At 41.5% G+C, this 17,539-nt stretch overlaps 1 protein-coding gene across 5 annotated transcripts in view; it reads right to left on the bottom strand.

Moving 5' to 3' along the window:
* Positions 1-17,539, bottom strand: part of ITPR2 (inositol 1,4,5-trisphosphate receptor type 2) — a 1,555,333-nt gene that overhangs the window by 959,348 nt on the left and 578,446 nt on the right. For 4 of the 5 annotated variants that reach the window (XM_086920227.1, XM_086920242.1, XM_086920233.1 and 1 more), the window contains exon 10: positions 2,760-2,804. The exons of the other annotated variant lie outside the window; for it this stretch is intronic. In XM_086920227.1, the coding sequence (XP_086776353.1) occupies positions 2,760-2,804 (45 nt within the window). The remainder of the gene's footprint in view (positions 1-2,759; positions 2,805-17,539) is intronic. 5 annotated transcript variants of the gene reach the window in all.

Raw genomic sequence — 17,539 nt, 5'->3', positions numbered from 1 at the left:
GCCAGGTAGACATGGCATTTTAAACGCATTGCCAAGCCTTAAACTCCCCTTTTATTACATATAAGTCACCCCTAAGGAAGGCTAGGGTGCTGTGTAATTAAAAAGTAGGGCATGTACATTTAAGTTTTTTACATGTCCTTGTAGTGAAAACTCCCAAATTCGTATTTCACTACTGAGACCTACCTCTCCCATAGGATAACATTAGGGATTCCTTATTACATCTAATAAGCTTTAATTCCTAATTGGGAGGATGTAGATCTGTAATTTTTAGTACCTATGGAATTGGACAGGATATTCGACGTTGACGAAACCCAGACTAAGGCACTTTGGCTCAGTGGCCAAACCTGGCCCCAGTAGCCAGGCATTGCTGTCTGTCTGAACTTTTTACTGTGACCCGGCCCAGCGCAACCAGATATCCCTTGTTGGCGCTTAGTGCTTCTTGGTGCTATTTTCACTTAATTCTTCTAAAATCTGTACCTACGGTTCCATTTCTTGGATTTTTGTAATTTTGATGTAAAATAACTTAATAAAACGTAATCTATTTTTCAAAATTAGTTTGGGTTTTTTCATTTGTTTTGTTGTCACTGTATTGCTGCTTGTATGCAGCATAAATACTTAACATATTGCTTCTAAGTTCAGCCTGACTACGTCTTGTGCCAGGATTAACCACAGGTTAATTTAGTGACTTTTTATGGTTTACCCAGTAAGGCGTTATGGCTGTTGCTTGACCACACCCCAGTTAACCAACAATTCATTTTCTCACAAGCATTCTTCAGGAAAACAACCCACTGAAAACCGCTATCTGACCTCTATGTGTTAATGTAGTGTCATTAGGATGGGGACAATTTGGAAAAGTAAAAGGCCTGTTGCCATTCAAAACAGATCTCAGTAATTATTGGTTCAATATCTATAAAGGAACAGTCTTAACAAAAGAATACAATGAAACAGGGCAAGCATCACTGACAACCTGCCCATGTGATAAGAGTCAAGCTAAATGTGAATCATGAATAAGGCTTATATCATAGATCAGATCTATTTTGATTCAAGCATCGCTGGACATAATGAAACTTGTTGTGCTTATCCCGTGTGAACAAGGATTTTCTTAAATATAGAAAAATTAGCACATTGACCCGACGCATGGTTAAACACTGCATGCCAAATGGCAACTTATATTGGTAGTAAGGAGGAAACACTATGGGCAAAAGGTTACTAAGCCATGCCACCATTTAGATGGTAATTTTGTTTGAAATGACTGATGTCTGGGAGTGTTGAGGGTGGCAGAATATTACAGACAGAAATATTGTCTGGCATAAATATTGTGTGCTAAATATAATTCACATAATCAACCCATTAGTTGTGGATTTTCTATTATTCACTCAAGTAAGGCAAAGGTTTAGTAAACAAGACTTAGGACAATATTTAAATCACACAATATTCTGGCAATGATGTTCTGGTACCATCACATAGTCTGATTATAATGACAGTAACACAAGATCAATTGGACTGAAGGGAAGAGATTTTTTATTAAAGGTAAATAGTGGAGGGGAAATGTTAAAAGGAATGAGAACACAAAGAAAAGATAGAGTAATACGTGCACGGATAATAAATATGGAGAGAAATAACAGAATAAACCGTGAGTATAACTAGCAGAGAAATGGGAGGCAGAGTAGCTTACTCACGTGAGGCAGCTGGACCCAGAAGAAAAGATGAGCATCTGAAATAAGAGAGATTATAGTGTAGGCTAAGAAGGAAAGAGGAACAAAAAGAAGTGGAAGGATAGATTGATGTGGGTTCCTCTACCTAGGCAAAACTAAGTTGTTGCTTCGAAATCAATGGTAGAGTGGAGTCTGTTGGGGAAGCACAACCAACAGTGACTCTGCCTTCTCCGCTATGGTCACTTTCCAGTTCACATCTTTCTTTCAAACAGTATTATTGTTCTCGTGTGTGCCATCTGGAGTGGAGGTCAAGCTGAATCAATAGCAGATATGATGACGAAGGCCTTAAATATAGTAGCACTTCAGATAAATTCAGCCATTCAGTGGAATAATTAATTTATCTAATACAACAAAAGTTCATACTGGTCCACTACAAGAAGAGGGTTAGACAATAGCAGGTGGCCAATGTTTTCCCTATTCCAACAAATAGTACTATTCACAGGAAAACACTCTAGGGTGAGAGTGTCAGATATAGCTTAGACATCTAGCAAGGTATCACAAGAATTTCATAGCTTTGGTACCTTGTTATAAGAACATAGGTATCCCTTACTGCACATCTCCAAATGTCAGTTTATCAGCATATTTTCTGTGAAAATAAAGTTTACTGTCGTAGCTAACATTCTAACAGTGCCGCCATTACATTGTCCAATCTAGAAACTTAAAATGTCACCAAGCCTCAGCATTGACGGACATACTCCTCCCCTTAACCCCTTGTGTGCTCATGAAGAGCTCAGCTCGTTATAATGGCCGTGGCCCACCCACGTGCCGCTAATTCCCCGCCTGTGCGGGAGAATTAATAAGTGGGCGGGTCTGTGACAAGCTCAGCTCGTCACGAGCACAGCTTCACTGTGAGTCATGAGCACAAATAGGCCGCGGACCCCCCTCACGCCCTGCACTGTGGGGAATTACCCCAGCTGCCAAGGGGTTATATATACGAAAATGGCACCGACTCCAATGCAACCGCTGTTACTGGATCACCTTAGTCATAATGAAGCTGTTCTAATGTAGGTGGGATGTATGAAGAATGTCAAGTATTCTACTTACCGCAGTCTTTCCGCTACTAGTGTCATCTCGATAATCTGGATTCATCTAAAAAGCAAATGAAAAGGTAAATCCCGATTCCCATGCAGTTTTCTGTTTTTGTGGTCTACACAAATACAAATCAAGCTAATCAATGCAATATGAGCGGCCTCACTTGTGGTGTTGCCTGTTGCTATTTAGCAGCAAAAAAAGTCCTGTATATGTCTTTGAGCCCTTGTCTAGTATGAGAGCGTGCTCTACTCCAAACTTAATCCCCAACTTTTCATGAAAACAGACAAAAAATGAAAATGCTGCTTAGCAGCACCTAGATTCTAATCAATCATTTCTGTCAAAGCGCATTGGCTTCAGAAGATGCTAGGAGAAAATATATTTGGATTAAGGTTCTGTACATGATTTTTTAGGCATACCATGACAAAAAAATACCTGCGGAAATTTGCAGGTATTCAATCAAAAACGCTTTTCAAGCGCCACCCGGCTCATCAACTAATGATCTTCCAAAAGGAGGAAATGAGAAGGCAGATCACTGGGTGTACTTATAACCAAACTGAGATCCAAATTCAATCACATATAGCTCAGGAAACACCTGACAAGTGAGCTTACTAAATATACATTCAACTCAACTCCCCAAAGATCAGAGGTCAAGGATGGATGATTGGACATACGGATGGTTTACTAAAGAAGACCACCAAGCATTTTTGTGGGATGAACAGCTCGATAGAACACTGAAATTTATAGACAAAATAAAAACAACATGCACACTAGAATAATATTAATACAACCTACTACGAAACTTTGTGCACATTCTTCAAAGATTGAGAAATCCTGAACATTTTTAATTTGTCATTTTAACCTTAATTTAACCTTGTACTAATCTGCCTTGACTGAACCGGCCAAGCTTCCAGACATATGCTGCCCCAAGGTCACTGGCACTAATTCTAACCCGACCCTCTTCTCCATTGGCTGACTCCTTAAACGGCGGCCAGCCATTGGAGAAGAGGTTTCTGTGACATCATTTTTGGAAGCTAAGCCCATTCCTTTTCAGATTGAGGGGCGTGTTTTTTTTCGTTTTTCTCTCCTCGAAAAACATGCCCCCCAGTCTGCAAAGGACGGAGCTTACAGACTCCTGATGCCCGATGCTTGTTTGTATTAAAAGAAGCGATGTGACCGTGATGGTAGGAACGCTCTCCAGCTTGCCTTGCGTTTCCCCCAGGAAGGCCTGCGCGTGCCGCTGCTCTCCCCCACAGTCAGCGACCCCTGTCGTATGTAGACTGTTAACACCTTGGGTGCGAAGGGGTTTTCCCCCTCCGGTGCTGGACTATGAGTTTTCCCATTGTTCATGACAAGGTCAACTCGTCATAAGCACAGGGCAGGTAAAACCCATGACGAGTTGACCTTGTAATGAGCACTGAAGAGGACAGGACAGCAGCACCATTGTTGATCTATAACCATGAAGGAGTCCCTTTAGATATAAGATGAGGAGGCAGAGAACAGCACAATCAGCTCTGATGGTATTTTTGTGAAAGTGAAAGGGCTGAGTACAATAGCCCCGTAGTCTGTAAAGTGCGCTAGTGTTAGCAAACAGTGCAGCAGCGCCGTCCTCGATAAAAGGCGGGAGGGTGACTCAGCGCGGTGCACTCATGTTTATTTTTAAAGCGGCAAGTTAAGTGGAGAGACCTCACACTGGATCTATGTGCTGTGATAGTGCACAGAGTGTGCTGGGGAAAGAAAGATTATGTACAGACTGTGCTGCTGAAAGAAGCTTATGTACAAATGGAATTGGGGAAAGAACGTTTTATTCACAGAGTTTGCTGGTATAAGAAATCTAATGCACAGAGTGTATCGGTGAAAGAAAGCTTATGCAGTGTGCTGGTAAAAGAAAGTTTTTACCGTGTGCGCTGGTGAAAGAGACCATTGCATTGTAAATGCTTGTTTACATCTGGTGAGGTGTGACACAGACCGAGTGTTCCAAGAGACATTAACTCTTGGTCAAAGGGGACTTCATCCTCCAACAATTTGTGCAGCAGGACGACCCTTTGCAGAGAGGTTTAGAAAAGGGACAGAGCCTCTGGCAACTTCCCATGGGGCGGTCTTTTAAAAAAAATGTTTTGTGAGGGGAGGGTGGCTGCGTATCCTCCCTTTTCCAGACCGTTTAAAAAAAAAAAACATTTTTACTGACAATACATTACATAATCTTCAATGCATTACTGAAATCTTGATAGCGTATACACGGTGTGGAATAAACATTCACAGTAGCGGGTTACTGTTGAAGTTGGTTCTTAAATTACATCTTACTCATTAAAAACAAATACAGTGAATCACAGTGTACATCAGAAATAGTCTCGCCTCAGCTGTTAGTCAACGTCATCAGACCACGAAACCTCCTGTGGTGGTTCACAAAGATTGCCCCAGTAAATATTCCATTTCCCCAGTATTCGTGTACATTTTTTGGGGCATTCCCTGTGTATGTACCCTGATTTTTCTGTTATCATTGTATCGTCCATATCATGACACCATTGTTGGCGTCTAGGGGCCTTTCACGAGCTCCAGTTCTGCGCTATGCTTCGTTTTGCCAATGTCATACCTAGTGCCACGCAGTCCTGCATCGCATGGTTGAGATCTGTGGGTTCCCAAATGTTGAGCAGACACAGCTTTGGTTCCGGCTAAACCTCAACTCCCATCAAATGTGAGAACGTGTGCATAACTGCTTCCCAGTAGGATGCGACCTCCCGGCATTGCCATACAGTATGCCAAAATGTGCCCGGTGCCCCACACTGTCTCAGACAGAGGGGTGTGTCTGTATTCTTTATTCTGTGTAGAAGTGTTCATGTATAGTATGTGCAGTGCAGAATTTTCAATTGTATTAGCTTCAATTTCGAGAGAATCGCTACCTCTTTTGGGGATGCAAGCCCTTCCTGCCAGTCTGTTTTGTCTAGGTCTCCCACGTCTGCCTCCCATCTCTCCTTAAGGGCCGTCCTGGCGGCTGGCTGTTTATTATTTTCCAATATGTTTGAGAAATGGCTTTCTTATTCAAGTGGTCCTCCAGGGTTGAGGCCTCCGACAATTGCGTGCATGGTTGTAAGAAAGCGACTCTGTATATACTGGACTAAAGTAAGGTATAGTGTTCACAGTCCCCAGAGGTTTGGCAGAGGCAAAAGTTAGATATAACCGTACTCTCTAAAGTGGTAGCTTGGTTGAGCAGTAAGGCAGTATCAGATGACAGGGTAAAGCATTTGTTGTACACACTCAGTCAGCAAATGGTCTCACACACTCAAGAACTGAACTCTAGGCCAATTGTTTTGTATCAAAATATATAGTTGTTTTATTTTAGAAACAACAAGGTATCAAAATATACTTTCTCAGAATGAGTTACTTTAGTTAAATACTTTTCAAATAGGCAATACACTTTCTGATTACAATAGTTACAGTTGTTGCAATAGGCAACACAATTTCAAAAACAATGCAGCATTGAGCTCGATGGGAATTTCTAGATAATTGCAATTAGTTACTTTATAGATTACTTTTGTAACCACAGGACTGGATCCTAGATTCAGTCCTGGGACATCTCCTGTAAACAGTTAAGTAAAACCGTTATGGTTACAGTAGTGATATTTTTGGAATATTATTGTATTTTAAAAGTTGCCACACACTTTTTCACATAGAATCACCAAAGTTATCCTATGGAAGGAAATTCACTTAGCAGGTAAGTAATGTTATCATTACTTTTTCTTACTCAGTGTTGGATCCTGGATCCAACACTGGTGTATCTCCTGTAAACAATTGAAAGAATGCGTTCAAGTCATACAGGCGATATTTAAGGAATATTTGTAGTTTTTGAAAATCGACACTTAGAAACTTTTCTGATGAAAACCAGACAATGGATTCCGACGGAAGGAAATTCAAGTTACTGGTAAGTACGGTTAAAGTTACTTTTCAGGGTCAGTGCTCGGCTAAAAGATGCAGCACTGGGTTCTTTCCTGATAACAGGTGATTAAACTGGAATTCGTTGTTCAGCTGATTTTAGATGAATATTTTCAATTTTCATAACTACACACTTATTTCCAAGTGAAACCAGTCAATGTCACTCTATGGAAGCAAAGTGAGTTATCGGCTTTTGGGTAAGGACTCGTCTGGCAGAGTTAAGGTGCTGGGCATAGACTCAGGGGGACTCCCAGGGTCAGGTAGGTACATTTGGTACACCCTCCGTCGCACAGGGGCAGCTGGGTGCAGAGGTAGTTAGGCCCAATGTTATCTATGAGGGACAGGGGCCTTCGGTTAGTGGCTGCTGGCAAGCAGGCTACGTGTGTACGTACGTGTGTGTGTGTGTGTGTGTACAGGAATTTATATAGCGCAAATCACCAAGCGGTTTCTAAGCGCTTGCTTAGGGAACCCGTCCTGGTATTCCCCTGTGAGATAACCCCAGCAGGGTATCCGCAAGGTGAAAGCCAGGCATTCCACCGTGAGGGGCCGTTGTGGAGATTAAGCAAGCCATTGCCCAGAGTCGCAGAGTGTGAACCCGTGAATCGAGTAGGCACCGGAGCGAGAATTGTCGAGTCCATGGACATATTAGGACTCAAGACCCCGCCGAGCTGGGAATTGAACCCTGGTTCCGGGCTGAACATTCATTTTTCTCATGCAAGAGATATTGACTGCTACAATCGTAAGAACGCGAGGCATAATATGTACAGCGTAGGCAGTAAGATAAAATAGTAATGTAATAGCATGTTGTGTAGCTATGACATGTTCGTTAAAATACATACATAAATAACACAGGCCAAAATACTCATCTGGTGCTTCTAAATAATCCTTACCCAGTGTACCTAACCTAAGTCTAGTAAGAGGGAAGAAGTAGATGCTGTCGTAGTCTGGTTTAGTTATGCCAAGAGTTGCCAAAAGTTTATCTAGGTTCTAATCAGCGCCATACCTTAGATTGAGGGAGTTTGGTATCTCTTTCACTGGACTTCATTCTCTAACACCCCACAAGGGGAGTCAGAAACACTGGAGCTGGATTCTCGGCGAGGAGGACAGTGTCTGGTCAGTGCGTCAGTTGGGAAGATGACTTCCTTCGGGACTTGATGTGGCAAGCCACGTGCAAGTAGGCAGTCGAACCGAATCGTGCCTTACCATAGCAAGTGAAGGTATATTTATACCTTGAAGGTGTTTAGGAATGCCAGTATTGAAGAAAAAGTCGGGCATATGAAAGACATGAATGAACCCCTAAGGAATAGATGTTCATGCATAATAAATGAGTTATTGGAGAAATCAATATTCAAGCAAGGGGAAAGTCCCAACGGCTTAAGAGTCTGGTTTTCCAGGAATTTGTTGTGACGTAGATGAAAGGATGTAAGTAGCCATGCCTGTATTTGGGTAGCATGGACGATGCCTAAATAAGGACTGGATTTCTGTGCCTATATAAGGGCAATGTGAATTGTATCTATATAAGGCATGAATCAGGGAAATGCAGATGGAATCTAAATTGAAACACAACACCCACTACACTTTCTTATATACCTTACTACGTTCTAAACATGTTACACATATCGAAAACATAGCTACACATGGATGGCGAAGAACAGGTCGTAAAAATACTTTGTGGAAAACGCATTGGCTGTTGCGATGCATAAAATGCAACGGTGCTGTACATATGAAAGCAATATATATATATATATATATATATATATATATATATATATATATATATATACACACACATTTATGAAATGGCTCGTAAATACAGAAAAAAAGAGGCAGAAACCATTTCATGTCAGATTACATAATCATTCAGTTGTGGACAAGGTCATATATTGTTTCTGGAAGTATTCAAAGAATACTTGTTCTCTATGAATAGTTCTACTATAAGCAGATTACTTGTGCTAAAAAATGAAAAAGAAAAATTTGAGAAAAAAAATTATTCATAGGTAAAAGTTCTTTGTTTTCAAAAAAAATAAGGTCAAATTCAAAGTCTCTCAGAACACTGTGTGCCAAAATCAGTGTTAGGGCTTGGAGAAAACATGAAATCTTCTATGTCAGTAGACAAAAAATAGTCGATCATAGTAGGCGAAAGTTGGATTACCTTGTTTAGATGAGAAGAATCGCCTTCAGCACTGTTCGCATCAGCAATGTTTGTATCAGATGTTACCTGCGTGCCTGTTTCCTCTCGTTCCTCAGCATAGCAATTTGCGTCTGTGAGATCTCAATGAATGCAGTCATCAGAATTGGTTAGCGCTGGGGACAACACAGAGCATGGGCCGTTTCCGGTTCAAGCAAAGTATCGATATCCAAAAGCATGACTGATGGGAGTGTTAGACAAATGTCTAGCACGCATTCTACGCCGCATAGCAGGCAGCGTAGAACAGGTAAGATGCAATCTTGCCAGATTGGTCCGAATGACAGAGACCATGTGGTATTCAATTTTCGTAGACTAGGTAAGCCTAGAATTTGAACGATGCGCTCACAACACTTCATCTCCAATAGAGCTCTCTCTATGGTGCTTGGAGTGGCGTTGGTGGCTTGCCATATCGTTGCAAGAGGAGCAAAAATAGTATCCCTGCAACGAGTCCAAAAAGTAGTGGCAGTCCGCCAAACACAGAGTGCATGAAGTTGGGACATATTCAGAGGACTGCTTGAAAAGGTGCTAACAGTCCTGAGCATACGTTATTAAATAGGTGTACAATACTGCTCGTATCAGACATGTTTAAGATACGTCCCAACATTTCTGAGAAATGTATGGGGCAGTTTGTATCCAAAAGGTCATGTATCTCAGCAGAAGTCCTTGCAACTTGTAGATCATAGGTCTCTTTGGCAGAGGTCAGTGGAACAGTTTTTTGCAAAAGAATGGCTTTCATTCTTAGAGTATCAATTTGTTTTGCAGAGATGTTCAGTGAAGGCCATAGAGGCGACTCCATGGCTGTCTTGGTTTGTGGAAACAATACTTGCATACAGCAAGTGGCCCTGGATGAAACAGTGACTAGATATGGAATACCTGGCAACATGCCACAGCCGTTGTGATCGTTCAACATAAGGTAACTCCCATTCGAAAGTTGTCCAAAAATTGGATCAATCTCTGCAGCCGGTGAACCTTGCAGGTGACAGAATAAGTTGTTAGGGGAACCATCGCAGGCCCTGTGTAAATTAATACCCTGACAAATGAGAGACCCACTTAGTGCGTTTTCACAGTTTGTACCGCTAAGAAACACTTCACGTCCCCCACTCCAACATCTGTGTGTGTATGGTAAATTCCAGGATGTCTTGATGTGTTCTTCACCCAACCTTTCATATTGGCCTGCTGGTATGTGTTTTAGGCAATACTGAAAACGGAAAATTGTAACAGGCAGAGTGATTTTACCATGTATTATCCATTCAGTAGCTGGGTTCTCTGCCACTGTGAATGGTAATCTTTCCAGTTTTTCAATGTTCAGCACCGTGTGGTCTGCTCCTCTTTGTGCCAGTTTGATCTGTGTATCAGTGAGATTGACTTCTGAAAACAGTGATGTAGTGTTGAGTAAATGCCAAGGCACATAGCCTGCACGCAGGTTTTTTAGCATTCAGCCTAATAGCATGATAGAGCGTAACTGAGACTGACCATGTTGCAGCATGACCAGGTCTTGTTCCATAATGTCTATGGCAGAAGATACAATGCTGTCCAATGAATATATCCTAGACGACAGAGTCGTTATCCCATTGTCAACCACAGAGAGATATTTCTCTAAATTAATACGATCAATTTCTTGTATTCGTTCTGCAGTCTCTGATTGGGTAATCTTCCATAATTCTTTATATGTAGCATATATACCGGCATATATTAAACGTTTTTGACACGGTTTTCTTGGTCTTAGAAAGAATTCCCTATGGTCTGCGCCATCTTAAAGATAAGTGTTGTTTTACATCTTCAAGTGTAGATTTCTGCAGCCAATCAACTGCATGTTGTTACTACCCCAGGATGCTGTTTTTGAACATATCTGAGTCTGGCCTATTGATAGTGAAATCCTGTGCTTTGTTCAGGGATCAATCTTGACAGATGTCTGTGTCTGTGGGCCAAAACAAAAACATTTTCCATTCAGTACTGGATCTGTTGTGATGCAAAATAGTATGTATGTCGACCTCTACCCGTGTAGTGCTATTACTTGCAGGTATTGGTATGGTCGGTTTGTTAAAGTCTTTGATCTTGGCTAACCCACAGCAAGACGTTTGTTGGACAGTGTCATTAACAAACATAATTTGCTCAGGGATGATACAAGCTCTAAACAAAGCTTCTATCCACTGCACTTGCCAATCTTTGGAACCCCAGACAGATTTTGTGTCAATTGTGTCTTTCCAAAAGTCGAACCCTTATCTAGACAGTTGGGCAATAAAGGCTGCAGAATAAATCTGTTTTGAATTGGTATACATATTTTTCATTCCCGTTTTGTTCACATTTTGAAAATAAAATGATTCAGCATTTGATAAATTGAACCCTGAAAAATATGGAAATTTCATTGCAAAAGTTTTTGAGCTACCCTTTGAAAGCGTAGTACAATGTTCCCATTGGTTATAGATATATACATTTCTAGCTATTGCAGATTTGTGCACGAAATTATGACCATATTGGGTATAACAATACATTTGTTCATAGTCTGATGAACCTTCTAAATATTCATGTTTTGTGAATACTGCTGACATTTCTAGATCAGAAATCATATTATTAACAGTCTGCCAGTCCCAATCATCAGAAAAGGTACTAGAGATAATAAAGTCACTTAATGAAATCTTGAATTGGTGTAGAATCTTCAACAGCTCCGACGGGCCAAAAATGTCATTCAGTTCTGTCCCAAACTATACCATCCGGTATATGAACGGCTGTGATGTTCACTGATGACAAGTCTCTTTGTTCACGATGGGACGATTTGTGTGGCTGGAGAAGTAAGTTGACTTTCTGACTTGCTTTGTCCATTTGAATATATCTTCCATTTATCAGCATACTCAGAGTTATTACAAGAGCTAACCAAAGTAGAAAGAAGAATATTACCAAAACAATCCATAGTTCAATCCATGATGAAACCAGATACGTTTTTTTCAGGTGATGAAAAAAATCTGTTGCTTATTCTTTGTGCTGGCGTTGTTTCAGATTCGTTGGGACCCTCAGAAAACGTATCAAAGTTAATGAAATAGTAAGAGGCAGTTCTGTCAATTGTTGGAATCGCATCAGGATTCGTTGAAATGGCTGGAACCATTTGATCACTAGTTACTTCATTGTAGACAGGTGTATCAGGACAAACTGTTATTTGGGTCTCAAGACGAACGAGTTCCATAGCTTTATTACATAGTACTTATTTTTCTCACTGTAGAATCTTCAAAGGTGATGAGTCTCCCAGTTTGAACCTCTTGGATTGTAGCTAGTGGCATGAGTCTGCTACAATGGTGGAGTCCACTTGGCCTACTGCTTAGTATTGGCCATATAGTGTGGTTTGATCAGATCGATGGACACAAATCGGTTCTCCTTTTTACCAGCAAGGGGCGGCAGTAAAACTGTTCTTGATCCGTGGATTGCTAGGACAGGTACTGGTTGTCTGTAAGAAGGCCCAAATTCCTTCTTGTCCGCGATCTATTCTCTGACTAGATCACCAAGCTTTGGGATCCAGACAGGTCTTGCTAGGACGGGTGGTTTTTTCCCAGTGGTGGTTGGCTTCAGAAACACATTGCTTTGTTTTGTTCTTAGTTCATTTAAGTCCTGTAAAGTAGCCAAACAATCTTTGATATCAAATTTCTTGATTTCCACAACTGATGTGTGACGATCAAGGTCCAGGACCTACATTCTTGTCCCAAATAGGACCTCATATGGAGTGATACCCCATAGAGAACTTCTTGGCAAGTTGATAAGACTACATTGGACACTTATTAGATGTTTAACCCACCCGTCACCCGAACCTAATGCCCTAGCTGTTATAGATTGCTTTATGTCCTGGTTTTTTCTCTCCACAACTGAATTTTCCTCAGGATGGAATGGACTAGAGTACCGCAATGAAACGCCCAAACTGGCCATGGCTTCTTTGTAAGCTTGAGAGCTAAACGCAGGACCCTGGTCAGAATGTAGCGTGCCAATTGCGTAATCGCAAATCTTTTATAACAGTTTGAGCGTCAGCCGAGCGCTGAGGCCACATCCAAAGGAACCTTGATTTAGTGTTTATGGGACCGCATTTGTCCATAGGGACGTCTGCTGGTAGATAGTCTAATGCTGTCTAACAATTGTGTCTGTACTGGGCTGGCTATGCTATAGTCCGGTATCTGGAGGCGTTCTGTGCTGCGATCTCTATTGCAGTTTATGCAGTTGATGAATATGTACATCCCTGGCCACCAGAACATCTCTTTAAAAGTTAATATTGTTTTAGAGATCCCCTGATGCATTAGACCCTCTCCCAGATGTGCTTCGTACATCAAATCCGCCCTACGTTCCATGTTTGGAATGACCCTATCCCCCACTCCAGGGATTCGAGCAAACGGAACACTGTTTGCATCAATTATGTATGTGTATTTGAGTGGAAACTTTTTAGGTAATGCAACACCGCTGCCTTTGCATGAAGCATTGACAGACAGCATTATTTCACTGTTTTTTTTTCCGTTTTTGAACGAGTGATTGCAGCTACGGAAGTAGATTGCACAGCCCCCTTTGTGGCTTCATCAGCCAAAAAATTCCCTTTAACGTGAACTTTATCACATTGATGACTCAGCTTGTGTATCACGAATATTTTTTAGTCCATTTCGCAACTAAACTACTTGTTCCCAAAGCGTTTTATGCTTGATTGTGCCACCCTTTGCATCCTTCAAACCATTTTGAAGCTAATTCTGTAAATATTCATTGTAAGATTGAACACAATAGAAGGAATCGCACACTATGAGTGTGGGGAATTTGCGATACGTATTTTCAAGTGCCATTATGAATGCTTGTAGTTCAGCTCGCTGAGCTGAACAATCTCCTAGAGATTGCGTTTTCATGACCATAAGTCTGAATTGCCATCACGCATACGACCTTTAACGATCGCGCATGCTGCACTATAAGCTTGTTTACCCCTGTAGTGGGTTGTGCAGATCAGATCCGTCAGTATAAATTATACATTCATACCCTTCTAGAGGTAGAGTCTCAGTAGGCAGAGGACATTCTTGTTTGTATTGCAGGAATGCTTGTGTTCTTAAATAAGGATCAAAAACGTATTCAAGATCAGTTGCAGCAAGAGAATTAACCCATTGTATCCATCTCAGATGTAAAGCTTTAGTATTTGGAATGCTCGCTTTTGTCACTGCCTCTAAGGCAGGTACAGGAGGTACGACCATAATGCGTTTCCCCTGTGCTAGGGCTCTTTCTTTTGCTGCAACGGCTTGAACTGCAGTCACATTTTTTTCTGTAGAAGTGAAGTTTATTTCTGCTTGTGTGTACAAATGTGATTTGTACGCGATTGGTACTTTTTCACCTTCATTAAAAGTTAAGTAGGTGCATCCGCATTGACCCAGAATGATTCGGTCACTAAGTTGCGTATGTTTACGCGTGTTTGTAAATATTTAGTTGCCAACATGTCTATTTGGAGAGAACGCAAAATTTGTGTGTTTTGTGTCCAATTTACTGTTTTAAATCAGGTTTGATTGATTCGTAGATAGGTTTTACCCTTTCTGCGTAGTTTACAATGTAAGTTCTTCCAAAATTCAGGAAACCTAGAATCGATTGTAAATTCTTCAGCGTTTTTGGAGGTTGGAGCAGCGCACACTTTTCTAAAAAGTTGTCTGCCAGGCTTTTGCCTTCACTTGAAAGTTCATATCCTAGAAAAAGGACATTGAGATGGGCATTTCTTGATTTTTTAAAATTGAATTTGTACCCTTCAGAGGCGAAGCCTAGTATAATGGTGTTGAGCCTGTTCAATTGCCTATCCAGGTCATCGTCTGTCAGATAGATATCATCGACATATGACAATGCCTCATCATCATAAGTTTGTAGTAACTCTGTTACTCTTGCTGAGATGTTTGTGACGATATTTGAAAGGTATGAGAGGAACATGTATCAGTATCTTGATACCTGTCAGGTTTTCTCAAATTATCCCTATTCCTGAGATTATACCTCCTTTCAGAGGGCTTCTTTTGGGGAGACCTACCTCGGGATTGAGAACGCTTGTCTTTAGAATTTTGTTTGTTATTCTCCCGCTTCTTTTTGGGAGATGTAGGAGTGATTTTAGTAAAGACCTTTTGAGGACTTTCAGACAGTTGTGGTTTAACTGTATAATTCTACTAATCTTTGTATATTACTAAGTAATTCATCGTCCGACATTGCTTCAATGTTCGGGTCAGGTGTATATCTGGCCATGTTGCTCCTGGTCTACCTAGTGGACTGAGCCTGGTAATGTGATTTAAATGTTTTAGGGCACCTTTAAACCAGAGCTTATGCTCCTGGTATGTGAGAAGAATTTCAATATCCTCAAAATTATTTATTTATATTGTTTTATACAGTGCGAGCTTGACCCATTAGGGTATCATAGCGCCTTACAGGGGATCATAGCAGTGTACAATAGGCAAAGAATCACATTAAGGATAGAGGACACGTATGTACAGTTTACATTTAAGTAACTCCAGATAAGGCCACAGATTTCTTGATGAGGTAGCTCGGTATTCTGTAGGGAGGCGCTAGTCGGTCAAGGTCTATTTGTTGGTATAAGGCAGCATTAAGGAGAGGAATTTACCCATAAGGAAGGTTTTGGCCTCCCTTTTGAAACGTTCCTGAGAAGGGAATCTTCTGATGGCGGGCGGGAGAGAGTTCCATATACTTGGAGCGGATCCAGAGAAAGTCTGGTTAAAAGTTTTCTTTCCGGAACCATGCCGATTGGAGTAAGAGGTCTTTGGCGGACCGGGAGTTTCTGATTCCGCCGGATATCAAATGCTTCTGTGTGCGATAAGCAGGAGAGTTTGAGTATAAAGCCTTGTGTGTGATGCAAGCCAGTTTGAGTTGTATTCTGGCCTCAAGGGGAATACAGTTCAGGGCTTTCAGGTGTGGAGAGATATGGTCAAATTTTTTTGAGCTTGTAAGTAGTCTGGCGGCAGCATTAAGGCAGGCTTTTAAGGGTGCCAGGGAGATCTTGGGTAAACCTGAGAGAGTGGAACAGCCATATTCCAGTCTGGAGAGAACCAGCGCTTGGACTGCGCTTTTTAGGTTGTTAGTGTCAAGGAAGGGTTTCAGTTTCCAGAGGTAGCTCAAGTGGAATCTGGCTGATTTGGCCATCGAGTTGATGTGGTCTTGCATGTTCAAATGGCAGTCCAGGGTTAATCCCAGAGATTTTGCTGAGTCCACGATGGTCGGGGGGCAATCTAAGGCTGTGATTGCCTTGATCCATATCTGCATCTCGGGATTGGTTTTTGGAGAGAAATTCTGTTTTCTTAGCGTTGAGCTTAAGTTCGTTGGAGGTGAACCAATGGACAGTTGAATTCAGGGCCTCATTCAGGGAGAGAATATCCTCGAGAGAAGAGGCTTTGATGTAGAGCTGAGTGTCGTCAGCATACATATGGTAGGAGATATTCGCTGTGCGTAGTACTTCAGCAAGTGGTTCAAGGTAAAAGTTAAAGAGGGTGGGGGACAGGGTTGAACCTTGAGGTACTTCGACCTTGACCGGAGAGCGAGCAGATAGGTTGCCGTTGATTAGGAATTGCTGTGATCGGGTTTGGAGGAAGGATCTAAACCTTTTTTTAGAACAGAGCCATCCAAACCCATCCTAAGATTGAGGCGTTCAATTAGTTTTTCGTGGTTAACCGTGTCGAAGGCCGAGGATAAATCTAGGAGGATTAGAAGGCACGTTTTCCCTTGGTCCAGGACTTGGAGGGCATCGTTAACGATGTGGAGCATGGTCGTTTCAGTACTGTGCCCAGATCTGAATCCAGATTGGAAGTCATCAAGAAGGTGGAAGTTGTTGATGTGCTGACTTAGTTACTGTTGTACACACTTCTCTAACACTTTGGCTAAGAGGGGGATGTTGGAGATAGGTCTGAAATTGTCTGGGATGGCTGGGTCCAGTGACTTTTTTTTCAGAATGGGGAGGACTTGGCTAGCTTTCATAGAGTCCGGAATGGAACCCTGCTGGAGCGAGGCGTTAATTATTGCAGTCCAGCTACGAATAAGGGATTGGACGACGGCCGCAAGGCAGTTACAGGGGAGCGGGTTGCTTGAAATGGTTATTCAGGTGTAGGGACCATAGGATTTTAGATACAAAGTCTTTATCATAGAGGTTGAAGTCAGTCCAAAGTGCTTGATTTGTAGGTGAAGTCTGTGGGGGCATCGCAGGAGGAAGGGGCAGGCCAGGAAGGGATAAAGAGTATGTGGCAGCAAGTTTTAAGGCTAAGTACTAAGGCTGCGACTTTGTCAGCGAAAAAGGAGGAGAAATCCACAGTTGATATTAAAGACTGGGGGGTTTCTTTCGAGGTTTTGACCAATTTGTTGGATTGGTGTTTGACCAGATCAAAGAATATAAAGGAATATATAAAGGAATATATTCCTCTGGTGGATCATCTTTGTAGAATTGAAAATTTTAGTTACTGGATTTGATTCTGGGAATACTATCCATGAATAGAATACTCTGTCTGGTGTTATTCATGTCAAAAACTCACGAGGGTCCCTGAAAATAAGTATTAGGGGGAGGAGGCAGGGAAGAACTATAATCAAAAACAAGAGGACACCCCCTAAGACAATCTATTAAATGGCGAACACTCTAGACATCATTGTAGTCCCACACAGAGAGTATTTATTTGAAAAACATATATATCTATTTATTATTATTTTCCGAAGT

The sequence above is a fragment of the Lissotriton vulgaris genome, chromosome 1_1 (genome assembly GCF_964263255.1).
Source record: "Lissotriton vulgaris chromosome 1_1, aLisVul1.2, whole genome shotgun sequence".
NCBI lineage: Eukaryota > Metazoa > Chordata > Amphibia > Caudata > Salamandridae > Lissotriton > Lissotriton vulgaris.
Note: the sequence above shows the minus strand (reverse complement) of the source record. Positions and strands in the feature narration are given on the sequence as shown.